At 40.3% G+C, this 19,842-nt stretch overlaps 1 protein-coding gene across 1 annotated transcript in view; it reads left to right on the top strand.

Annotated features, from left to right (window-relative positions):
- NFATC4 (nuclear factor of activated T cells 4) overlaps positions 1-19,842 on the top strand; it is a 187,696-nt gene that overhangs the window by 61,133 nt on the left and 106,721 nt on the right. The window contains exons 2-3 of the mRNA XM_053702270.1: positions 2,086-3,175; positions 3,490-3,652. Of these exons, the coding sequence (XP_053558245.1) occupies positions 2,086-3,175; positions 3,490-3,652 (1,253 nt within the window). The remainder of the gene's footprint in view (positions 1-2,085; positions 3,176-3,489; positions 3,653-19,842) is intronic.

The following is a 19,842-nucleotide window of genomic DNA, read 5'->3' as shown; positions in this document are numbered from 1 at the left end:
ATTTTTATTTTTTAATAAAGATTAATACACTGTATTTTGGGGGCAATTGGGGGACATTTAGAAAATGAACCAGAGCACTGATCTCAGGTTAATTTTAGAAGCACTAATTGCTGGTTATTTATCGTGCGCCTGCAAACTAATGAATTTGCCTGTTTGCGGGTGCGTGATAAATTAGCGCTCCACTATATAGCCCATTATGGTTTAGCACAGATCTTAGTGTGTTTCACTTGCACAAGAGGATATTTGGCTCCGAAAAGAGCCAAATACAGAAAATAGCCTCCTACTTCCACATTCACGAACGAAACTGCTGAATGCACACATCTAAGTTTTTTTGTGAATCAAGATCCCACCTAAGTGTAAAATTATGCATTTAGGAGAGAATTATTATTTAACATGATTTTTGGGGGCCAGTTTATAATTTGTCTGCCAGACATTGATAAATGCCGACAGCATACACTGTCGGCATTTATCATTGCACAAGCAGTTCTGGTGAACTGCTTGTGCAATGCCGCCCCATGCAGATTTGCGACCAATCGGTCGCTAGCAGGAGGTGTCAATCAACCCGATCGTATGCAATCAGACAGATTGATGTCCGCAGCCTCAATGTGTGAGTGTGAACAGAGCGCCTAATTTTATAGAGAAGGTTATGGTACTAATAGAGGGTCTTTCTATATTTCTTCTATTAAATTCTTAACTGTAAGTGTTTAAAACATTTTTTTTTACATCAAACAGATAGATATAGAATATTTTAAAACATTAAAAAGCATTTTAAAAAAACATTTAGACATATTAAAACATGGATCCATGTGTACAATAAAATATAAAAAGCTGATAAGTCTTGTTTTATATGGAAACCGACTGCTGTGACTAACCAGATGATGCCTGGGTTTAGGCAATGGAGTCTACTGATGTGTAGTTATTGTAATTTCCTTCTTTCATTTAGGGATGTTGGTCAGATCCCAATTGTTTTCGTAGTGAAAAACAGTTGTAAAACAATGTATCTTAGTTGATGAAAAAAGTGCTAAATGTGATGAAAAAAGGCATCTGAGAAAAAAAAAAAAAAGGCAAAATTCTTGTGACACCAAAATTTGCATAAAAAACAAAGACAAATGCAAAAATAAAACCAAAGGCAAAAAGCAAAATAGTGTATTATTTTGGGATGTGCACAATAAAATTGGTGAAATAATAAAAAAATAATAAAATTCAAAATGATATTCAAAAATATAATCAAATCAAGGTTCAAAGATATAGTCAAATCAGTGTGACCAACTTGTATTCCTGGTGGTGAGAATCTAATTCTCCAGATATCCTTAGGGTGTATACCTTAGGTCCTGAGAAATCCTGTGGAAAACAAATCAAATAGTGCAGATTGTCTTTAAAAGTTGTGCTGAAATTGAAATTGGGCTTAACAGTTCATTGTTGAAAGACATTGGATATTATGGATGTAGAATATTTTGTAAGGAAAAGCTAAGCTTAGTGTAGACAAACACCCATCAAACTATTTTTGGTTTTCTTGTGATCACATGTAAAGAGACTGTCAATCATGGTTTTTACACCAAACACAGACTTCTTTGTCAGAAACATGGAACATTTTAGGTATTGTTAAAAATAAAAATAAAATAACAGTTTGACACGCTGTGCAAGTATGAGATTGTCATTAGAGAACAGCCTCTCTATTGATGTAATGTATTTAATGCAATAATATTTATCATAAAAGTGACTTTTTATTTTATAAACTTTCCTAAATCCTTCTTATTTAAACATTTGATAAGGTCCAGTACAATAATAATGCTCTAATTCATTAGAGCATGTTATTTTAACACTACCGACTGTTGTTGCTAATTGACCTACCAAATGCAGTTATGTGCAGCTCCTGAGCTGTACTTAACAATGTGTTTAACCCCCACAAAGAGGGGGTCGATAGTACTAATATGAAATGCTTTAACAAATTAGCAGATATAATGTTTGCACTATAATTGCCCTTTAGGTGTTTCTATAAAAATGACATTACCTTCTTTGTGTCACTGTGTAATGTGAAAAGCACATAGTTAGAATGCTCCATTTTTTGTTCTTGTTACCATACAGATCTGGAATCAGAGATCCCTTGCCATGAAGTTAACACAAACAATACATTGTCCCTTAATCCTCCCAGTGGTTGTGGTTTACGGGGAACTGCAGGTGTAATGGGATGTGTGACAAGGGCTGGCATGCACTCTCCACCACCAAAACGAGCTTCAGATCAGGATCTTAATGGCACATTCCTCAGTCAACCATCTCGTTTCATACCCCTTGGTGGATCACGGTTCATAGAGTGTCCCAGCATTCGCATAACTAGTGACTCTCCTGAAAATAGTGATGGGGAACCAGAGGACCAAGGAGAAGGTGATTTATGGGATGACAGACCTCATCGTGACCAACTCTTTCTCCCACCTGACCCATTCTGCTACAGGGACTCTTTTCTAAGCCCTAGCCCAGGCAGCAGTCATTCTTCCTGGAGTTTTCTGTCTTCTGAAGCATCTTCATGTGATTCCCTGGGACAGATGTGTGAAGAGGTTGAGAGAGAGCTTAATGAAGCTGCCTCCCGCTTCACGCTGGCCTCCCCTCTAGGTTCCCCAAGGGGCTCCCCCAAACCTTGGATTGGCAACAGTGATGATTTATGGCCTGCAGGCTCCATTTCAGGAATACCTTCTTCACCTCGTGAAGATCTGCTGTCACCTTACCCACAAGGTCAAGTTTCCCGACCTACGTCCCCTTGTGGAAAAAGAAGATACTCAAATTCTAATGAAGATGTGACTCGTCAAGCTAGTTCTCCTTCTCCAGCCCATTCACGCAGGGGTAGTTTGGGAGATGATACTCTCACATCAGAAAGAGAAGCGTCCCCTAAACCCTGTGAACACATCCAACAATCAATGGCAACACCATCAGCTGAAAATGGAGATAATATCCCACAGAAGTCCCGGAGAACTTCTGCAGAACAGATGGTTGCCCCAGTTAGATCAGAGGATTCCACAGGTTCTTGCAAAACGTTTCCCACACCAGCGGGATCTGTGGGTGAGGAGAATTCTGTGGTTTTTCCTCAAAACCGAAAAGAGAATATGGGAATGGATTATCTGGCTGTTCCGTCTGCTGTGGCATGGTCAAAAGCTAGAGGAGGTGGGCAAAGCCCTGTGTTCAGGTAAAAAAAAAACACAATGTGAATATAATAGAGTTTAGTAATTTTATATGTGCTACAGGAAGATTAGTAAAGCTTCAGTATGAGATTTACAGCTAGACATGTGAGGAGGTTCAATGAAGAAAACAGTGGAAGTTTTTATAGCAGAGTCTTTTTCACCAAATAACATTTGTCTAACTTACTGCAAGGCAAGGAGGGCCAAATAAAATATGTCTATTGTGGAAAGGATTTGATTTGTTGTTTTGATAAACTTAATTTCTGTTGGTAGTAGGCATTCTGAATTTTTGATGCTTTTGATTGAATCTTGAATTTTCTAGGTCATCTTCACTTCCCCCTCTGGACTGGCCTCTTCCCTGCCAATTTGAGGGGCTAGAGCTGAGAGTAGAGGTACAGCCACGGACACATCACCGAGCTCATTATGAGACAGAGGGAAGTCGGGGGGCAGTGAAGGCTTCTCCAGGAGGACATCCTATGGTAAAGGTAATAATGTAATTTATCTCTCAAAACATTTCAAGGACACCATAAACTCAGATAGGCATTTGTGTGAACTGTTCTAATCCATTCAAAGAGGCTGTACAAAGTTGTTTTCAAATTCAGGCCATTCCAATCCGATAAGAACACCCGATTACTGATTGAGTGTTTTTCCAGTGGAGTTTCACCAAAGCTTTACATTGACAAAATGTAATATTCCAATTACCAGAAAACACTTTTCAAATTACCCAAAGAAATTATGAAAGTAACAAATACTTCAGTCTATAAGGATAGTGAAATCTGGCTAAAGTGTCCGTGGGATGAAGTCTGTAGGACTGATTGCTATGCTTTTATTATGAGTTAAATAAATATCAAAATTCAAAATGTAAAATGTCCTGTAGTTTTACCACCACATAATGCTTTGCAAAGACCTAAGATTAACTTAATTTAAATTACATTTAAAGGGATGTCAGTCTGTTTCATTGTTGTAATAAAAAAGCACTAAGTGTTAGGTTATACTTAATAGATCAGCGCACTATGTATTAATTATCATTTTAAAAGTATTTTACTATTTATTTTTGTAGTGTCAATTACTTTCTGTCACAGCCCCACAAGGAGGCTGAGGCCTTTGCAGAAAGGAATTTATAGCATGATGCCATAAAACCTCTAGAGTAACATGAGCTGGTGTTGTGCTCAGATGATGCTAGAGAGACTGTAAGTCTATCTTGCTCATGCTCAGAAGTGACAGAATGCAACTTAATTTCCAAGAGGGACTACAATGAGAAATTCATAGTGCTCATTTTGCAAAAAAAAAAAAGTAATTTGTTTGCTGTCTTTTACACAGTCTGCTTCTTTTTTAAAAAAAAAAACTTTAACCTTCATCACTGGTCCCCAGCTGAAAATAATTCTACAACTGTATCAGCAACCATTTGGTAGGTTTGACAGTGTGTCCCAGGCCTGGACTGGCCATTAGGCACACTGGGCAAAATTCCCGGTGGGCTAATCTGTTTGCTTAGCCACGCCTACTAGTTAGTGTAAATACCTGGAGTAGGCACAGTGCAGGGGAGCTTAGCTGGGCTAGTTCCTCTCAGGCACCTGCTTATTGAAGTGGTGGCAGGCGTACCATTTGAGTAGAGCGAGCTGGGCACCTGCAATGAGCCTCACACTTTGAAAGGCCCATAATTTCATTCCCCTGACTTGCTGCTGTTGTATGAACATTGTGCATCTGCCGTGCACCACATATCCATAGTGACCCACCACAACCTTCTCCCTCGCTGCCTGTGAACTGAGCAAGGGAGGAAGAGAGCCCGGCTAGCTTTTGTAATAAATATATATATATATATGCACATGGTCCTTAAGGTACAGAAACACAACACAACCCACACAGCCTTAAAAGGATGGAGACAGCTCATGCTACATGCACAGCACACACACAGATCACAGCATGCAAACAGACTTAAAGGGATAGTCTTGTCAAAATTAAACTTTAATGATTCAGATACAGCATGCGATTTTAATCAACTTTCTAATTTTCTCCTATTATCAATTTTTCTTTGTTCTCTTGGTATCTGTATTTGAAAAAGCAGAAATGTAAGCTTAGGAGCCAGCCTATTTTTGGTTTAGCACCTGGGTAGTGCTTGCTGATTGGTGGCTATATTTAAAATTAAAGGGACAGTCAACCCAAAATGGGTTCTAACTCATAAATATAGACTTTCAAACGATTATTATTTTGCAATGTAGCCCAATTTTCCACAATATTTCGTTAGCATGCAAAAAGACTTACTATTTTCGGCTGTGCTGTAAAAAAATGTCCGCCTGCCCCCTCCCCTATTTCGTCAGCAGTCTGTGCTGCTTGCATTAAATTTTCTATTCTACACGCTACCAGGGGTTTGCATATGCACAATGTGCAGATTTACTGAGCGGTTACTTTCAGTTCTGGATTCAAAAGTACCCCCTTAACGAAAGTCGGCCCATTGCGCATGTGCAAATGCCAGGAGCGTGTAGAATAGAAAAGTTAATGCGAGCAGCACAGACTGATGATGAAATAGGGGAGGGGGCAGGTGTACATTTTTTAACAGCACAGCCGAAAAACATAATTTATGCTTACCTGATAAATTCCTTTCTTCTGTAGTGTGATCAGTCCACGGGTCATCATTACTTCTGGGATATTACTCCTCCCCAACAGGAAGTGCAAGAGGATTCACCCAGCAGAGCTGCATATAGCTCCTCCCCTCTACGTCAATCCCAGTCATTCGACCAAGGACCAACGAGAAAGGAGAAACCAAGGGTGTAGTGGTGACTGGAGTATAATTTAAAAAATATTTACCTGCCTTAAAAAACAGGGCGGGCCGTGGACTGATCACACTACAGAAGAAAGGAATTTATCAGGTAAGCATAAATTATGTTTTCTTCTGTTAAGTGTGATCAGTCCACGGGTCATCATTACTTCTGGGATACCAATACCAAAGCAAAAGTACACGGATGACGGGAGGGATAGGCAGGCTTCTTTATACAGAAGGAACCACTGCCTGAAGAACCTTTCTCCCAAAAATAGCCTCCGAGGAAGCAAAAGTGTCAAATTTGTAAAATTTGGAAAAAGTATGAAGCGAAGACCAAGTTGCAGCCTTGCAAATCTGTTCAACAGAGGCCTCATTCTTAAAGGCCCAAGTGGAAGCCACAGCTCTAGTAGAATGAGCTGTAATTCTTTCAGGAGGCTGCTGTCCAGCAGTCTCATAGGCTAAATGAATTATGCTACGAAGCCAAAAAGAAAGAGAGGTAGCAGAAGCCTTTTGACCTCTCCTCTGACCAGAGTAAACGACAAACAGGGAAGACGTTTGTCGAAATTCCTTAGTTGCCTGTAAGTAAAACTTTAGGGCACAAACTACATCCAGATTGTGCAGAAGACGTTCCTTCTTCGAAGAAGGATTTGGACACAAAGAAGGAACAACAATCTCTTGATTGATATTCCTGTTAGTGACTACCTTAGGTAAGAACCCAGGTTTAGTGCGCAGAACTACCTTATCCGAATGAAAAATCAAATAAGGAGAATCACAATGTAAGGCTGATAACTCAGAGACTCTTCGAGCCGAGGAAATAGCCATTAAAAATAGAACTTTCCAAGATAACAACTTTATATCAATGGAATGGAGGGGTTCAAACGGAACACCCTGTAAAACGTTAAGAACAAGGTTTAAACTCCATGGCGGAGCAACAGTTTTAAACACAGGCTTAATCCTGGCCAAAGCCTGACAAAAAGCCTGAACGTCTGGCACTTCTGACAGACGTTTGTGTAACAGAATGGACAGAGCTGAGATCTGTCCCTTTAATGAACTAGCAGATAAACCCTTTTCTAAACCTTCTTGTAGAAAAGACAATATCCTAGGAATCCTAACCTTACTCCAAGAGTAACCTTTGGATTCACACCAATATAGGTATTTACGCCATATCTTATGGTAAATCTTTCTGGTAACAGGCTTCCTAGCCTGTATTAAGGTGTCAATAACTGACTCAGAAAACCCACGTCTTGATAAAATCAAACGTTCAATTTCCAAGCAGTCAGCTTCAGAGAAGTTAGATTTTGATGTCTGAAAGGGCCCTGTATCAGGAGGTCCTGTTTCAGAGGTAGAGACCAAGGTGGACAGGATGACATGTCCACCAGGTCTGCATACCAAGTCCTGCGTGGCCACGCAGGCGCTATTAGAATCACTGATGCTCTCTCCTGTTTGATTCTGGCAATCAATCGAGGAAGCATCGGGAAGGGTGGAAACACATAAGCCATCCTGAAGTCCCAAGGTGCTGTCAGGGCATCTATTAGGACTGCTCCTGGATCCCTGGATCTGGACCCGTAACGAGGAAGCTTGGCGTTCTGTCGAGACGCCATGAGATCTATCTCTGGTTTGCCCCAACGTCGAAGTATTTGGGCAAAGACCTCCGGATGAAGTTCCCACTCCCCCGGATGAAAAGTCTGACGACTTAAGAAATCCGCCTCCCAGTTCTCCACTCCCGGGATGTGGATTGCTGACAGGTGGCAAGAGTGAGACTCTGCCCAGCGAATTATCTTTGATACTTCCATCATTGCTAGGGAGCTTCTTGTCCCTCCCTGATGGTTGATGTAAGCTACAGTCGTGATGTTGTCCAACTGAAACCTGATGAACCTCCGAGTTGTCAACTGGGGCCAAGCCAGGAGGGCATTGAGAACTGCTCTCAATTCCAGAATGTTTATTGGCAGGAGACTCTCCTCCTGACTCCATTGTCCCTGAGCCTTCAGAGAATTCCAGACGGCGCCCCAACCTAGAAGGCTGGCGTCTGTTGTTACAATTGTCCAGTCTGGTCTGCTGAATGGCATCCCCCTGGACAGATGTGGCCGAGAAAGCCACCATAGAAGAGAATTTCTGGTCTCTTGATCCAGATTCAGAGAAGGGGACAAGTCTGAGTAATCCCCATTCCACTGACTTAGCATGCACAGTTGCAGTGGTCTGAGGTGTAAGCGAGCAAATGGTACTATGTCCATTGCCGCTACCATTAAGCCGATTACCTCCATGCATTGAGCCACTGACGGGTGTTGAATGGAATGAAGGGTGCGGCAAGCACTTTGAAGTCTTGTTAACCTGTCCTCTGTCAGGTAAATCTTCATTTCTACAGAATCTATAAGAGTCCCCAGGAAGGGAACTCTTGTGAATGGAACGAGTGAACTTTTCTTTTCGTTCACCTTCCATCCATGTGACCTTAGAAAAGCCAGTACTAACTCTGTATGAGACTTGGCAGTTTGAAAGCTTGAAGCTTGTATCAGAATGTCCTCTAGGTACGGAGCTACCGAAATTCCCCGCGGTCTTAGTACCGCCAGAAGAGCACCTAGAACCTTTGTGAAGATTCTTGGAGCTGTAGCCAATCCGAATGGAAGAGCTACAAACTGGTAATGCCTGTCTAGAAAGGCAAACCTTAGATACCGGTAATGATCTTTGTGGATCGGTATGTGAAGGTAAGCATCCTTTAAATCCACTGTGGTCATGTATTGACCTTCTTGGATCATGGGTAAAATTGTCCGAATAGTCTCCATTTTGAACGATGGAACTCTTAGGAATTTGTTTAGGATCTTTAAATCCAGGATTGGTCTGAAAGTTCCCTCTTTTTTGGGAACCACAAACAGATTTGAGTAAAACCCTTGTCCCTGTTCCGATCGTGGAACTGGATGGATTACTCCCATTAACAACAGCTCTTGTACGCAGCGTAGAAACGCTTCTTTCTTTGTTTGGTTTGTTGACAACCTTGACAGATGAAATCTCTCTCTTGGAGGAGAGTATTTGAAGTCCAGAAGGTATCCCTGAGATATTATCTCTAGCGCCCAGGGATCCTGCACATCTCTTGCCCAAGCCTGGGCGAAGAGAGAAAGTCTGCCCCCCACTAGATCCGATCCCGGATCGGGGGCCCTCAATTCATGCTGTTTTAGTGGCAGCAGCAGGTTTCCTGGCCTGCTTGCCCTTGTTCCAGGACTGGTTAGGTCTCCAGCCTTGTCTGAAGCGAGCACCAGATCCTTCTTGTTTTGGAGCAGTGGAAGTTGATGCTGCTCCTGCTTTGAAATTCTGAAAGGAACGAAAATTAGACTGTCTAGCCTTAGGTCTGGCTTTGTCTTGAGGCAGGGCGTGGCCCTTACCTCCTGTAATGTCAGCGATAATTTCTTTCAAACCGGGCCCAAATAAGGTCTGCCCTTTGAAAGGTATATTAAGTAATTTGGACTTAGAAGTTACATCAGCTGACCAGGATTTTAGCCACAGTGCCCTGCGCGCCTGAATGGCGAATCCGGAATTCTTAGCCGTAAGTTTAGTTAAATGTACTACGGCTTCCGAAATGAATGAATTAGCTAGCTTAAGTATTCTAAGCCTGTCCGAAATGTCGTCCAGCATAGCTGAACTAAGGTTCTCTTCCAGAGACTCAATCCAGAATGCCGCTGCAGCCGAGACCGGCGCAATGCATGCAAGGGGTTGCAATATAAAACCTTGTTGAACAAACATTTTCTTAAGGTAACCCTCTAACTTTTTATCCATTGGATCTGAAAAGGCACAGCTATCCTCTACCGGGATAGTGGTACGCTTAGCTAAAGTAGAAACTGCTCCCTCCACCTTAGGGACCGTTTGCCATAAGTCCCGTGTGGCGGTGTCTATTGGAAACATCTTTCTAAATATCGGAGGGGGTGAGAACGGCACACCGGGTCTATCCCACTCCTTAGTAATAATTTCAGTTAGTCTCTTAGGTATAGGAAAAACGTCAGTACTTGTTGGTACAGCAAAATATTTATCCAACCTACACATTTTCTCTGGTATTGCAACTGTGTTACAATCATTCAGAGCCGCTAACACCTCCCCTAGTAATACACAGAGGTTTTCCAGCTTAAATTTAAAATTTGAAATATCTGAATCCAATCTGTTTGGATCAGAACCATCAGCCGCAGAATGAAGCTCTCCGTCCTCATGCTCTGCAAGTTGTGACGCAGTATCTGACATGGCCCTAGCATTATCAGCGCACTCTGTTCTCACCCCAGAGTGATCACGCTTGCCTCTTAGTTCTGGTAATTTAGCCAAAACTTCCGTCATAACAGTAGCCATATCTTGTAATGTTATTTGTAATGGCCGCCCAGATGTACTGGGTGCCACCATATCGCGCACCTCCCGGGCGGGAGATGCAGGTACTGTCACGTGAGGCGAGTTAGTCGGCATAACTCTCCCCTCGTTGTTTGGTGAAATTTGTTCAATTTGTACAGATTGACTTTTATTTAAAGTAGCATCAATACAGTTAGTACATAAATTTCTATTGGGCTCCACTTTGGCGTTATTACAAATAGTACAGGTCTCATCCTCTGAATCAGACATGTTTAACACACTAGCAACTAAACTTGCAAAAATATTATTCAAATAAAATACAATGAAAAAGCGTACTGTGCCTAAGAAGCACAGAAGATATATAACAGTTGAAATCAATAAACTTTGCAAAACAAAACACAATTTTAGCAAAGGCTTGTTCCCATTAGCAAAGAATAACTAACCCTGATGGCATAAAAAAGTTAAAGAATAAACGTTTCTTTATCACAGTCAACTACAATCTCACAGCTCTGTTAGATTACTTCCCTCAAACAAGCTTTGAAGACCCCTGAGTTCTGTAGAGATAAACCGGAACATGCAGGAAAAAACAATGAGCTCCTGACTGAAATTTTTGATGCGTAGCAAAAGCTCCAAAAAAAGGTCCCTCCCCCTCACACACAACAGTGAGAGAGATCAGTAAACTGTCATAATTAGATAAAGCAACTGCCAAGTGGAAAAATAGTGCCCAAACATTTTATTCACCCAGTACCTCAGAAAATGAAAACGATTTTACATTCCAGCAAAAACGTTTAACATAAATTAGTAAAAAACCAAATAGGCTAGAGATTATATACACAGTGTAATTCTAGTGAAGTACCATTCCCCAGAATACTCAAATGTAAAAAATACATACATGATATTATGTCGGTATGGCAGGATTTTCTCATCAATTCCATTGTCAGAAAATAAAAACTGCTACATACCTCTTTGCAGATTAAACTGCCCGCTGTCCCCTGATCTGAAGTTTACCTCTCCTCAGATGGCCGAGAAACAGCAATATGATCTTAACTACTCCGGCTAAAATCATAGTAAAAAACTCTGGTAGATTCTTCTTCAAATTCTACCAGAGAAGGAATAACACACTCTGGTGCTATTAAAAAATAACAAACTTTTGATTGAAGAAATAAAACTAAATAAAATCACCATAGTCCTCTCACACATCCTATCTAGTCGTTGGGTGCAAGAGAATGACTGGGAGTGACGTAGAGGGGAGGAGCTATATGCAGCTCTGCTGGGTGAATCCTCTTGCACTTCCTGTTGGGGAGGAGTAATATCCCAGAAGTAATGATGACCCGTGGACTGATCACACTTAACAGAAGAAATAGTACGTTTTTTTACATGCTAACGACATATTGTGGAAAATTGGGCTACATTGCAAAATAATAATCATTTGAAAGTCTATATGCATGAGTTAGAACCCATTTTGGGTTGACTCTCTCTTTAAGTTTAATTTTGACTAGACTATCCCTTTAAGACTAATTATAAGTTGAGATTTCCTTTTAAGGCTGTGTGTGTGTAGTGTGAGTTGTCCCTGTAAAGTCTAGGTGCATTGTGTGTGTGTCTTTCACTTTATAAATAAACAACAGTTCTGTAGTTTTCTGGCCATAAATGGAAGCTCCAATGTCCTGCATGCTAGCATGTAGTATCCCTACCTATACTGAAGTTTATATACCTTGGTATAGGCTATTGAGAAACTATCGGCTAGATTACGAGTCTTGCGTTAGCCTTAAAAAGCAGCGTTGAGAGGTTCCAACGCTGCTTTTTAACGCCCGCTGGTATTACGAGTCTTGCAGGTACAGGTGTACCGCTCACTTTTTTTCCGTGACTCGAGCTTACCGCAAATCCCCTTACGTCAATTGTGTATCCTATCTTTTTAATGGGACTTGCCTAACGCCGGTATTACGAGTCTTGGAAGAAGTGAGTGGTAGACCCTCTCCTGTCAAGACTCCTACCGCATTTAAAAGTCAGTAGTTAACAAAAAACTCTTAACTAAAGTGCTGAAAAGTACACTAACACTCATAAACTACCTATTAATCCCTAAACTGAGCCCCCCCTACATCAGAAACACTTAAATAAAGTTTTTAACCCCTAATCTGCCGACCGGACATTGCCGCCACTGTAATAAATATATTAACCCCTAAACCGCCGCACTCCTGCCTTGCAAACACTAGTTAAATTTTATTAACCCCTAATCTGCCGTCCCTAACATTGCCGACCCCTATCTACATTTATTAACCCCTCATCTGCCGCCCTCAACGTCGCCGCGACTATATTAAATTTATTAACCCCTAAACCTAAGTCTAACCCTAAGTCTAACCCCCCCAACTTAAATATAATTTAATTAAAACTAAATAAAATCACTACAGTTAATTAAATTAATCCTATTTAAAACTAAATACTTACCTGTAAAATAAACCATAAGCTAGCTACAATATAACTAATAGTTACATTGTATCTAGCTTAGGGTTTATTTTTATTTTACAGGCAACTTTGTATTTATTTTAACTAGGTACAATAGTTATTAAATATTTATTAACTATTTAATAGCTACCTAGTTAAAATAAGTATAAATTTACCTGTAAAATAAATCCTAACCTAAATTGCAATTACACCTAACACTACACTATCATTAAATTAATTACATAAACTAACTACAATTAACTACAATTAAATTAAATAAACTAAAGTACGAAAAACAACAAACACTAAATTACAGAAAATAAAAAAATAATTACAATTTTTTTAAACTAATTACACCTAATCTAATCCCCCTAATAAAATAAAAAAGCCCCCCAAAATAATAAAATTCCCTACCCTATACTAAATTACAAATAGCCCTTAACCCTTTGAGTGCTAAGCACTTTCCCACTTGGGTGCTAAGGTTTTTTTAAAGGGTTTTTTATTTTATATTTTTAAAACTATTTTTTTTTTACTTATTTCAGATCCCCAAGACTTACACTGCTGGAAAGGTTAGGCAATTACCTTTCCAACGGTGGGAATTGGGGGTCTGTCGCTGCTTAGATGCCTGAGATAGAGGCTTTTAAGCAGCATGCCCCCTGCTCCTATATTTAACATTGTTAATGTTAAATAAAGTTGTGCGGTGATGTCATCACGTTATTGCGCGTGATGTCACCACGCAAAACGGTTCTATCAGCCAATCGGAATTAAGGTAGGAAAAATCCTATTGGCTGATCCAATCAGCCAATAGGATTGAAGTTCAATCCTATTGGCTGATCCAATCAGCCAATAGGATTGAGCTTGCATTCTATTGGCTTTTCTAATCAGCCAATAGAATGCAACCTCAATCCTATTGGCTGATTGCATCAGCCAATAGGATTTTTCCTACCTTAATTCCGATTGGCTGATAGAATCCTATCAGCCAATCTGAAATTCAAGGGACGCCATCTTGGATGACGTCATTGAAAGGAACCTTCATTCTTTGCTTGGACTTCGTTTGAAGAGGATGCTACGTGTCGGCTGGATTGAAGATGGACCCGCTCCGGATGGATGAAGATAGAAGATGCCGTCTGGATGAAGACTTCTGCCGCTTGGAGGACCTCTTCTGCCCGGATCGGATGAAGACGTCTGCCCCTCTGAGGGTCCACTTATGCCTGGCTGGGTGAAGACGTCTCAAGGTAGGGAGATCTTCAAGGGGGTAGTGTTAGGTTTTTTTTAAGGGGGGATTGGGTGGGTTTTAGAGTAGGGTTGGGTGTGTGGGTGGTGGGTTTTAATGTTGGGTGGGGTATTGTATTTTAAAATTCCTTTCCCCATAAGAATCAATGGGGCTGCGTTAGGAGCTGAACGTTGCTTTTTTGCAGGTGTTAGTTTTTTTTTTAGCTGGCTCAGCCCCATTGATTCCTATGGGGAAATCGTGCACGAGCACGTTTAGCCATCTTACCGCTACCGTAAGCAATGCTGGTATTGAGGTGAGATGTGGAGCTAAATTTTGCTCTACGCTCACCTTTTTGCGGCTAACGCCGGGTTTTAAAAAAACTGTAATACCAGCGTTGTCTTAAGGGAGCGTAAAAAAAAAAAGCAGGAAGGTAATTTCAGGAGTGTGCACGTGTCTGCAGTACATTATGGCAGCAGTTTTGCTGCAATGTAATACATTGGCAAGGTCACTAGGTGGCAGTATTGTTTCCTGTCATGTAGTGCTCTAGACACATGCAGGCTACCTACCTAGATATCTCTTCATCAAAGAATAACATGTGAACAAAGCAAATTTGATAATAAAAGTAAATTGGAAACGTTTTAAAATTGTATGCTCTCTCTGAATCATGAAAGAAACATTTTGGGTTTCACGTCCCTTTAAGATTTATTTATTTTTAGTATAGGTGGGGAAACCACAGATAAAAACAGCTGTTTCAATTGCCATAATACGTGTAAAATGAGCTATTTGTAAACAATATAATACATCCCAGCAGGTAAAATAGATAATTTAGAACAAATTAAAGGGGAGAATAATGTACAATACAATGTCCCTTTAAATATATGAAAATGGAACGTGCACTGTAAAATGTTCTCCCTGGGGCTTAGTTTGGCCTAGGCAAACAAGGCACTTGCCTAGGGCGACAGATTGGGGGGGAAGCACTTTTTAAGTCTCTGTTGAGAGTGGCAGGTTACTTAACTAGCGCTAGCCATCTGGTAAAAATTAAGCAGCCATACAGGAAAACTGTGGGCCAGTTGGTAAGCATGTTCAGCACTGACTCACATCAATAAACTGTGTGACTAGTCCGCTGAGCACTCAGCCTCATCACACAGTTATAATTAAGGTACCTGTCTAATATTTTTCTACAATATCTTCTTGCACTCTTTCTGGCTCTGTATGCAAGATTGCTGATGGTTATATCTGTAAGAAGATTATAGTTATTTTAGAGGTATATAATGGGGAATTTTTCCAAAGGCGCTTACATTCTAGGGGTATAATAAGAGAGTGCCCATGGAGCTTACAGTTTAGAGGTAACTATGAACCTTTTATTTATTTAGATATTGCCTTTAGTTTTAGTGGCATTCAGCACTAAGAGGCATATTTATCAATCTCCGTATGGAGCTTGATGCCCCTTGTTTGAAGGCTCGCCGGAAACAGAAGTTATGTCTGCCTGCTCTGAGGCCGCCAATAGAAATCAACCCGATCGAATACGATCGGGTTGATTGACACCCCCTGCTAGCGGCCGATTGGCTGCGAATCTACAGGGGGCGGCATTGCACCAGCAGTTCACAAGCACTGCTGGTGCAATGATAAATGCCAACAGCGTATGCTGTCAGCATTTATCGATCTGCAGCGGACATGATACCCTACTTCGTATCATGTCCGCTCGCACATTGATAAATATGCCCCTTAGTGTTGTGTTTGGGGGGGTATCAAGAGAGACAAGTAATAAAATGTTCATTTTCATTTTCTCTCTCTTAGTATTGGGCTTTGGCAATAAGACAGAGATAAGATAAGAAAACATCTGTGTGTGAATAAATGGATAACATAAGGAGGTCTGATTTCCCTGCAAGCTTAGTCTATTTTAATGGGTCATTTTTCAAAGAACTAAATCAGCTATTTCATATACAAAAGTAAGCTCAAAGCAGCTCATACATTTGATACTGCTGCTGGAATAACAAGCCAATGGAAACACATTAAGGCAAAACCAATTTTATCATCTATACTTTTAAATCTTTAAAACAATTTTGGCTTGGGCATGTTTTTATGTACTTCATTGTAAAAATTAGTAAAATATTAATGCCATAAAAGTGACAATGCTGTGTTAGCGTGTGAGCATTTTATTGTTGCACTATTGCTTATGCAATAAGGATTAAACATATAGGTACAATCAGCTTAAGAGCAGCAATCCAGTAATAGCAGCAATTGAGAAGAGGTATTTGTGTATAGCCACCAATCACTATTTAGCACTATATGTGTATAGCCACCAATCACCAGCTCTCTATGTGTATAGCCACCAATCACCAGCTCTATATGTGTATAGCCACCAATCACCATCTAGCTCTATATGGGTATAGCCACCAATCACCAGCACTATATGTGTATAGCCACCAATCACCATCTAGCTCTATATGTGTATAGCCACCAATCACCAGCTAGCTCTATATGTTATATCCATCAATCACCAGCTAGCTCTTTATGTGTATAGCCACCAATCATCAGCTAGCTCTATATGTGTATAGCCACCAATCACGATTTGGCTCTATATCTGTATAGCCACCAATTACCAGCTCTATATGTATATAGCCACCAATCACCATCTAGCTCTATATTTGTATAACCACCAATCACCATCTAGCTCTATATGTGTATAGCCACCAACCACCATCTAGGTCTATATGTGTATAGCCACCAATCACCAGCTAGCTCTTTATGTGTATAGCCATCAATCACCAGCTAGCTCTATATGTGTGTAGCCACAAATCATCATCTAGCTCTATATGTGTATAGCCACCAATCATCATCTAGGTCTATATGTGTATAGCCACCAATCACCAGCTAGTTCTTTATGTGTATAGCCACCAATCACCAGCAAGCTCTATATGTGTGTAGCCACCAATCACCAGCTAGCTCTATATGTGTATAGCCACCAATCACCATCTAGCTCTATATGTGTATAGCCACCAATCACCATCTAGCTCTATGTGTGTATAGCCACCAATCACCATCTAGCTCTATATGTGTATAGCCACCAATCACCAGCTAGCTCTATATGTGTATAGCTACCAAGCACCAGCTTGCTCTATATGTTTATAGCTACCAATTACCATCTAGCTCTATATGTGTATAGCCACCAATCACCATCTAGCTCTATATGTGTATAGCCACCAATCACCATCTAGCTCTATATGTGTATAAACACCAATCACCATATAGCTCTATATGTGTATAGCCACCAATTATAGGTAACTGTCAGTTAAAGGAACTGAACAAAGGAATGATATTGTATAAGCACTTAAATAAGACCCTTAGATAAATTGGAGTTGGAAAAAAAGTCCCACAAATTAAAACATAAGTCTTTATTAGAACGTGTTAAAACAATGGGTGTATTAAAACTTAAATTAATTTGTGTGACTTTTTTTCCAACTCCAATTTATCTAAGGGTCTTATTTGAGTGCTTATACAGTATCATTCCTTTGTTCAGTTCCTTTAACTGACAGTTACCTATTATTGTGTTTCTGATACTTAGTACCTAACCACACATTAGTAATTATATTCCAAGGCCACTAGACCTTACTTGAACAGTAATAGACCCCCTTTTGTATCTCCAGTACGTGGTGCCATCATTCCAAACTTACTCCAAAGTATAGCCACCAATCATCATCTAGCTCTATATGTACAGTATGTATATAGCCACCAATCACCATCTAGCTCTATATGTGTATAGCCACCAATCACCAGCTTGCTCTATATGTTTATAGCCACCAATCACCCTCTAGCTCTATATGTGTATAAACCCCAATCACCATATAGCTCTATATGTGTATAGCCACCCATCATCATCTAGCTCTATATGTGCATAGCCACCAATCATCAGCTAGCTCTTTATGTGTATAGCCACCAATCACAAGCTAGCTCTATATGTGTGTAGCCACAAATCATCATCTAGCTCTATATGTGTATAGCCACCAATCACCATCTAGGTCTATATGTGTATAGCCACCAATCACCAGCTAGTTCTTTATGTGTATAGCCACCAATCACCAGCAAGCTCTATATGTGTGTAGCCACCAATCACCAGCTAGCTCTATATGTGTATAGCCACCAATCACCATCTAGCTCTATATGTGTATAGCCACCAATCACCATCTAGCTCTATGTGTGTATAGCCACCAATCACCATCTAGCTCTATATGTGTATAGCCACCAATCACCAGCTAGCTCTATATGTGTATAGCTACCAAGCACCAGCTTGCTCTATATGTTTATAGCTACCAATTACCATCTAGCTCTATATGTGTATAGCCACCAATCACCATCTAGCTCTATATGTGTATAAACACCAATCACCATATAGCTCTATATGTGTATAGCCACCAATTATAGGTAACTGTCAGTTAAAGGAACTGAACAAAGGAATGATATTGTATAAGCACTTAAATAAGACCCTTAGATAAATTGGACTCGGAAAAAAAGTCACACAAATTAAAACATAAATCTTTATTAGAACGTGTTAAAACAATGGGTGTATTAAAACTTAAATTAATTTGTGTGACTTTTTTTCCAACTCCAATTTATCTAAGGGTCTTATTTGAGTGCTTATACCGTATCATTCCTTTGTTCAGTTCCTTTAACTGACAGTTACCTATTATTGTGTTTCTGATACTTAGTACCTAACCACACATTAGTAATTATATTCCAAGGCCACTAGACCTTACTTGAACAGTAATAGACCCCCTTTTGTATCTCCAGTACGTGGTGCCATCATTCCAAACTTACTCCAAAGTATAGCCACCAATCATCATCTAGCTCTATATGTACAGTATGTATATAGCCCCCAATCACCATCTAGCTCTATATGTGTATAGCCACCAATCACCAGCTTGCTCTATATGTTTATAGCCACCAATCACCCTCTAGCTCTATATGTGTATAAACCCCAATCACCATATAGCTCTATATGTGTATAACCACCCATCATCATCTAGCTCTATATGTGCATAGCCACCAATCACCAGCTAGCTCTATATGTGTATAGCCACCAATCACCAGCTTGCTTTATGTGTGTCAAGCCACCAATCACCAGCTAGCTCTATATGTGTATAAACACCAATCACCATCTAGCTCTATATGTGTATAGCCACCAATTATCATCCAGCTCTATATGTGTAAAGCAACCAATCACCAGCTAGCTCTATATGTGTATAGCCACCAATCACCAGCTAGCTCTATATGTGTATAGCCACCAATCACCATCTATTTCTATATGTGTATAGCCACCAATCACTAGCTAGCTCTATATGTGTATAGCCACCAATCACCAGCTAGTTCTATATGTGTATAGCCACCAATCACCATAGGTTTCTATAAGTGTATAGCCACCAATCACCAGCTAGCTCTATATGGGTATAGCCACCAAGCAACATCTAGCTCTATATGTGTATAGCCACCAATCACTATCTAACTCTATATGTGTATAGCCACCAATCACCATCTAGCTCTATATGTGTATAGCGACCAATCACCAGCTAGCTCTATATGTGCATAGCCACCAATCACCATCTAGCTCTATATGTGTATAGCCACCAATCACCCCCTAGCTGTATATGTGTATAGCCACCAATCACCATCTAGCTCTATATGTGTATAGCCACCAATCACCAGCTTGCTATATATGTTTATTGTCACCAATCACCATCCAGCTCTATATGTGTGTAGCCACCAATCACCATCTAACTCTATATGTGTATAGCCACCAATCACCAGCTATATGTGTATAGCCACCAATCACCATCTAGCTCTATATGTGTATAGCCACCAATCACCAGCTAGCTCTATATGTGTATAGCCACCAATCAACATCTAGCTCTATATTTGTATAGCCACCAATCACCAGCTATATGTGTATAGCCACCAAT

Source organism: Bombina bombina, chromosome 2 (genome assembly GCF_027579735.1).
Source record: "Bombina bombina isolate aBomBom1 chromosome 2, aBomBom1.pri, whole genome shotgun sequence".
Lineage (NCBI taxonomy): Eukaryota > Metazoa > Chordata > Amphibia > Anura > Bombinatoridae > Bombina > Bombina bombina.
The sequence above is the reverse complement of the archived record's forward strand: the minus strand, read 5'-3'. Positions and strand labels throughout refer to the sequence as shown.